This window comes from Mchenga conophoros, linkage group LG23, assembly GCF_057382185.1.
Source record: "Mchenga conophoros isolate Kocher_MC1m ecotype Shallow Benthic linkage group LG23, M_conophoros_male_GT1.1, whole genome shotgun sequence".
Taxonomy (NCBI): domain Eukaryota; kingdom Metazoa; phylum Chordata; class Actinopteri; order Cichliformes; family Cichlidae; genus Mchenga; species Mchenga conophoros.
In genome coordinates, this window is record NC_140547.1 from 29,613,363 (window position 1) to 29,620,764 (window position 7,402).

Consider the following 7,402-nt stretch of genomic DNA (forward strand, 5'->3'; position numbering starts at 1 on the left):
ATTTTCTTCAGAGAGCATAACACAGAGCAATTATATTATTGTTAATAATAATAATAAGTAGTATTATTGCAGAGCAATGTAACTCATGGGCCTAATTTAAATGTACTAGCTGTGGTCAAAGGAGCTTGCAAAGAAAAGCGTCTGGACTTCTTTAATTAAGTTGCTTGAACTGTGGACACACTTTTCCAGCTAATTAAATACTAAAAAAATAACAACAAATTATTATTATTCCTCGGCATTATAGCTGTAGTAGGTTATTTGATTGGTCACAATTGTAACGAGTGCGCAGGCTCGGAATCTGCGCTGGCGCTGATTTGTTGATGACGGAAGATGACGAAGGCACGTCCGCAGCCTAGCAGCAGAAAAGACGGCGTAAACAAAGCAGACTGCTAGGAATCGGCTAACGCTAAGTAGCGAATATTTCAGTAGTAAAATACTCAGTATTTATGCGCTTGGTTACAAACGAGCACATTTTATTGGTGAGTAGGGCTCAGATGTAAGTGGTAAACGACTCACGTATTTGCGGACACTACAAACTAAACGATACTACAAATACCGTTATTGCTAACTACATTAGCTTTGGCTAGCCTCGTTTAACGGGATGTTCAGCTTCTGGAAAATAATGTCTTCCAGCCTAATATTTATCGAAAACACACGGTAACGACTAAATTATTCACCGACGTAAGTTGGGTGAGGCATTTAAAAGCTAAACGTTTACACTTTGATGGGTTAGTTCGCCATGTAGCTAGTTTAGGTTAAGAGTCGATGAGCAGGGCTGGATAGTGGAGTGTCGCTGCCCACCTGGACCACCACTCAGTCATTCGGACCCGGACTGCGATGTTTAGCCTGATGGCGAATTGTTGCAACTGGCTAAAACGCTGGCAGGAGCCTGCAAGGTAAGTTAGGTCACGATATGATGCCCCAAAATCAGTGCTTCACACTCCGAAATCACGGACAGCTTCAACCTGTTGAGGTGCTTCGAAAAGTGGAGCTGCTCGTTGTTATACATTCAGTTCGTTTTTCAGTGAAACAGTAAATGAGATACTATCACTGACACATCACACGCCATAAACCTTTTAATAAAGCTGAGACAGTTCTGTATTTGCAGTTTTGTTAGTTTATGACATAATCCATTAAAGTTAGCTTAAAAAAAATCCCCTCTAGCTTTTTATTTCTTGCAGAAGAAATGGCCTTTTTTATTTTTTAAAGGCCATTAGATCTTTTATCTTGTGATACTGAAGATGCAGTTTTTCTTCTAATAAATAAGTAACATAAAACAACTTTTAAAGTTAAAATAAACCAAAGAATTCATACAGTGTGGATTTCAGGCTTTGTTTTATAGTGTTATAGCATTTCTACCTAAGTATTACATATTTATTTTTTCTATCAACGTGTTACTCTATATCAGAAGATCACACCACATCATTTATTTTATTACCATGTAACATTTTTGTTTTATTATTGTAGTTCCTCATTTAACCTCCTATATCTATATATGTATGTATGTATGTATGTATGTATGTATGTATGTATTAGGGGTGCAATGATACACAAAATTCACGGTTCGGTTCGATACTTTGGTGTCACGGTTCGATATTTTTTCGATACAAAATAAAATGTTCATGCCTTTTTAATTTGTCATTTATTAAAATTATAAATATATATTTTAACTCAAAAGTACAGTTTTTAAATTTAACCCTAACCCTTGTGCGTGTTTTTTATTTTGACAGTGAATGCTCACCTGCGGACCACTTATGTGCACCCCTGGTTATTTAGCTCATCATATCGCAGCCACAAATTATTTTGTCCATGAAACCATAAAGCTGCACTTTCTTTTTGCCTTCTAGTCTGATTTGTCATAACTTTTCCGTTTTGCGGTAAGCTTTTCTTTGGCTGTCATTTCTTCACCCTGACCTGTCTTATTTGGCTCAGCAGAACTGAAATATATATCCTGCTGCTTTTACACACACACACACATAACGGTCAGCGATTCTCTGCGCAATCAACCTATCACATGTTTAAGCTTGCTGCGGGAGATTTCACTTGTCATGTTTGCGTAGTAAGCTAACGATTAATAAGACAATGTCGGAGGAATTGGTGCACAAATTATCATCACTCACCAATCAGTACTGTCGCTCTCTATACACAGTTCACGCGATTGCAAAGTGAATGCAAAAAAAACAAGCGCAAATTCAAACGCGATTTCAATATGTCACATATTGACAGTGGCTCACCGATGCCAATGACATAATTACCCAGCTACATTTCTGAAAGAATGCAAAAGCATTGACATATATTTTTCCTTCCTACAATAGCCGGACGGGCAGGGCAGAGATAGATTTTGGTAGCCCGACTGAAAAAAATCGCTGGCCCCGGGACGTCGGGCTAGCGATATTGCGAGCCCTGTATCTGATTGAGGAATCACTCATCTTTGGAAAAGAGAGTTTATTACAGAGAAATGGCTCTTTCCAAAATAAAAGCTATACTATCCGCTTCTTCTGGGCTATATTCTCAGCAGCATATTAAACATATCAGGTCCCCATAAGGAGGATCATGTGCTAACGGCTGTCTAAATGACTTGGCTAAAGTTTGTAGCATGCATGCTTGTTGTTTTTGTCTTTGCACTAGGATGATGTCGGCGTAAATGTGCAGTCATATTCGTTGTGTTCCCACTAGTGCTTTCAGGTTAACCTCGTTAAAATGACCTTAACGCCACAACACGGTAGGGCTGCTCGATTATGGCAAAAATGATAATCACGATTATTTTCACTGAAATTGAGATCACGATTATTTGACGATATTTATTTAACCCTTTAAGACCTACTATAGAACCAAGTCCACCAGAGCTTATATTATTTTTTTTACATGCTGTAGTGCCATTTGTGGGAGCATTTCAAGTTGCTATACATCAATACAACTGTTATAGCCCATATTTTAATAATATGTATGCATTAAGTCCATAGTAATTACATAAATTGCAAAAAAGTGCAATAAACTACAAAAAAAATTTAAAATCGCTTTTGTTTTGTTTACATATATTTCTACTTGGAGAAATTTAAGAGGTTTATCCCTCAAAACTTTAAATACAATAAAGTTGCAAAAAATAGTTTCCCACCACAGGAAATTTATTTTGAGTGTCTTCATAGTTTTATTTTGGAGATACAGCAATTTTTATATACTGCAGGAAAAACAAAAAACAATCCTATGATGCAAATTTGCAAAGAAAACAGCATGTGCATCATTTCACTGTGGGAAGTGTTACGAACAGCTGATAGGAACGGCAAAGCGTGTTTCTGGAATATTATGTTTTTGTTCCTGCAAGCGCTTTTTATGCAATTTTTGCAAAGCTATATGTGGAACGAAACCGTGACCGAGGACAAGCTGATGGCATAAGATGTAAGTACAACTCCTCCGGTTTCATATGCAAAACAAATTATTGCGCTAGCTTACACGGTTCAGGTTCTACAGGGATTTAAAAATAGTTACGCAAAATGGAGCGTGCTGCTCTGACCGGCTTTAAAGGGTTAACAATGACTTTTAAAAAATAATATAAAATGGTGTGCAACACCACTGAAGTTTTTTTTTTTTTTTTTTAAACTCTTTTCAACCAGCGGCAGTCACTCTCCTCTCCAAATAACTTCTGCTTAGCTTTCCGAGCTTCCCTCGGGTCCTCTTAATCAGCGGTCTCCAACCTTTTTTGCGCCACGGACCGGTTTATGCCCGACAATATTTTCACGGACCGGCCTTTAAGGTGTCGCGGATAAATGAGGGAGGGGCTAATAATCGGCTCAGTCATTTTTAATGATCGTTGAAAGCCCAGATCGTAATCGTGATTAAAATTCGATTAATTGAGCAGCCCTACAACACGGCAAATCTCCGTTAACGAGCTACCCCTGATAGCCCCGTGCATGGGGCTAGACGGCCAACATGTTAACGAGCTAACTGCGCTAACACACTAGCTCCCACCCATGTAATTGAGCATTGCGTGGCACATCCAACATACTGTTTTACTTTAGTCCATGACGCGCTTACCTTAAGGGTCATATGTCACATGAAAACCAAAATAATTCCAAACGCCAGATCTGAATGAGGGTGGGGGAGGTTCAATTTGCCATGTTGCAAGGAGAGCTTAACTTCTGTCTGGCTAGCTTGCCCTGCGCTCTTCCTTCTGACGATGCTGTCTGTGTGGAGCGCTCAGTGGATCTGCGCTCGACAGTGCAGCCTAGGCGGAGTAGTTGAACGCAGATTCACTGAGTGCTCCACACAGACAGCATCGTCAGAAGGAAAGTTGATAAAATAAATTGCAAATGTTGTATTGTTCGATACATATGCGTACCGAACCGAAAGCACTGTATCGAACGGTTCAATATCGATACGAATATCGTTGCACCCCTAATATGTATGTATATATGTGTGTGTGTGTATATATATATATATGTGTGTGTGTGTGTGTGTGTGTGTGTGTGTGTGTGTGTGTGTGTGTGTGTGTTAGGGCTGGGCGATATATCGAGTTTTTTAAAAATATCGATATATTTTCATACGAGATATAAGATGTGACAATATCGTTTATATCGATATAGTCTATGTTACGTTATAATTATACTTGTGGAGCCGCAGGTTTGCCTCTCTTTCGTCCACTTTTGTCTCTACGCAGTGTTACTCTGCCTCGCCTCTCCTTCACTGAACACAACTCCGCCTCCCCCATAGCTTCACCTGCAGGCAATGACAAGATGAAAGCGGAAAATCTCCGTTAGCGAGTTACCTCGGATGGCCCAGTGCGTGGGGCTGGACGGCGTCAACGTGTTAGCGAGCTAACCGCGCTAACGAGCTAACCGCGCTAACGACATGCAGCCCGGAGGAGCTGCACGGCCTAAAATCCTTTCATTTTCTCAAAACTCGACAGTGCGCCTTATGAATGAATTCTGGTTGTGCTTACTGACCACGAACCGATTTTATGTGGTACACAGCGCTCAGCAATCTGTCAAAAAATGTTTTAATATGACTTTGCTAAGCTACGGAGCTGCACGGCTTGATGTCGGAGGATTACGGCTACCGGGGAGGAGCCTCGCGGAGTGATACGTACTGTGTGTGTATAAGGACCACAAACGGCACCTGTTCAGAGACGTGGTGCAGCTGTGAAATCTGTCTCTTTGTTATTATGCTCAGCGTCTATTAGTTTACATTTTGACTGCACAATTGTGAGCTTTTTGTTATGCACAAAAACAACATTTTCTTTTATTTATGGACCATGATTATTTAATAAATGCTGATAATTTATTTTTGAGTAATTTCTTCATGTACATCTATGCTGTATGTAAATAAAAGTGCCCGTGTGACATCTGGGACACAGTGTGACTAAGAACTCTCTTTTTGTTCTTAACTTATGGCTTTAAAAAAAAAATCGAGATATATATCTTATATCGCCATCCAGCTAAAAAATATCGAGATATGAATTTTGGGTCATATCGCCCAGCCCTAGTGTGTGTGTGTGTGTGTGTATATATATGTGTATATATATATATATATATATATATATATATATATATATGTGTATGTGTATATGTATGTATATGTATGTGTATATGTATGTATATATATGTGTATATGTATGTATATATATGTGTATATGTATGTATATATATGTGTATATGTATGTATGTATATGTATATATATGTATATGTATATGTGTATGTATATATGTATGTATGTATATATATATATATATGTATATATATATATATATATATATATATATATGAGACAGATAAATATGAAGGCATCGGGACAGATAAATATGAAGGCATGCCGGCTCGGACGTCGCCCGGATCAACAAGGTCCGCGTCAGGTGTTGAGGAACCAGGGCACCCTGACGAAAAGTGGGCTACTGGAACAAGAAGGCATCGGTGGGCAAGAGACGAAAACAGGGTGTTGTTGGAATGCTACTATGCAAGTAACCCCGGCGGAAGGGGCTACATGAATAGGATGACGGACCTATGGATTCTTCGATACCCAACATCCACAATGACGGCGAAACAACTAGTAGCTCAGTGTTCCAACATTCGAAAGAAGGGACTGCTCTCACAGCTAGAGATTGACGAGGTACAACACAAATGCTACGGCAAGGAGGACCCGACCCCCACCCGAGATTGGGTACATAGCCCCAAGTGCGCTAACAAGCTGATCTACAATACGGCAGCAGTGATCAGTGAGATGCTTGGCTACAAGTTGAACAGCCACAAGGGGCAGTACCCTCCATGGAGAAGGAGGCTAGAGGGCAAGATCAAAGTAGCACGGAGGGAGGTTAGCCAACTAACGGAGTTGCAGAAAGGTGCGACAAAGAAGGTGCATAAGAAATACAGCAAGCTGTCCATACCTGAGGCCTTGGAAACTGCCAAGCAAAGACTCACAGCCTTGGCCAGCCGCTTGAGGAGGTACACCAGAGAAAAAGGTGTACTCTCAGTGGCAAAGGAACAATAATAAGAGAACAGCACCACCAAGGCTGGAGATGGAGCAATACTGGAAGAGCATATGGGAGAAGGACGCAACCCATAACGGCAATGCTCAGTGGCTAGTGGATCTGAGGGCAGACCACAGCGACCTCCCTGAACAGGGTCCAGTAACCATCACAGTGGCAGATATCCAAGAAAGGGTCTCCAGTATGAAGAGTTGGACAGCACCAGGGCCCGACATGGTTCACGCCTACTGGCTAAAGAAGCTGACTGCACTCCACGAGCGTCTGGCAGCACAAATGAACCAGCTGCTAGTTAACGAGAGACACCCGGAATGGCTAACCGAAGGTCGGACGGTCCTGATCCCCAAGGACCCCAAGAAGGGACCGGTCCCCTCCAACTACCGACCAATAACCTGCCTCAGTACTACATGGAAGCTCCTGTCAGGCATCATATCGGCTAAGATGAACAGGCACATGGGTCAATACATGAGTGGGACACAGAAAGGAATTGGCAAGAATACCAGAGGCGCAAAACACCAGCTACTGGTAGACAGAACAGTCAGCCGAGACTGCAAGACCAGACTGACCAACCTGTGCACTGCCTGGATTGATTACAAGAAGGCCTATGACTCAATGCCTCCAGATGGGGATGTGGCGTACAACACTAGAGGCCAACTCCAAGCCCATAGCACAAGTCACCATCAAGTGCGGGATCTACCAAGGAGATGCTCTGTCCCCACTGCTGTTCTGCATAGGCCTGAACCCCCTCAGTGAGATCATTAACAAGGCTGGCTACAGATACCGACTACGGAACGGAGCAGTTGTCAGCCACCTCCTGTACATGGATGACATCAAGCTGTATGCCAAGAGTGAACGAGACATCGATTCATTGATCCACACTACCTGGCTATACAGCAATGACATTGGAATGTCGTTCGGACTGGAGAAGT

The 7,402-nt window shown here is 41.4% G+C and overlaps 1 protein-coding gene across 4 annotated transcripts in view; it reads left to right on the plus strand.

Annotated features, from left to right (window-relative positions):
• Positions 1–339: 339 nt before the first annotated feature.
• arl13b (ADP-ribosylation factor-like 13b) overlaps positions 340–7,402 on the plus strand; it is a 19,015-nt gene continuing 11,952 nt past the window's right edge. For 2 of the 4 annotated variants that reach the window (XM_085264938.1, XM_085264939.1), the window contains exon 1: positions 340–896. In XM_085264938.1, the coding sequence (XP_085121064.1) occupies positions 838–896 (59 nt within the window). In that variant the 5' untranslated portion in view covers positions 340–837. The remainder of the gene's footprint in view (positions 897–7,402) is intronic. The other 2 variants (XM_085264940.1, XM_085264944.1) reach the window with 2 other exon arrangements.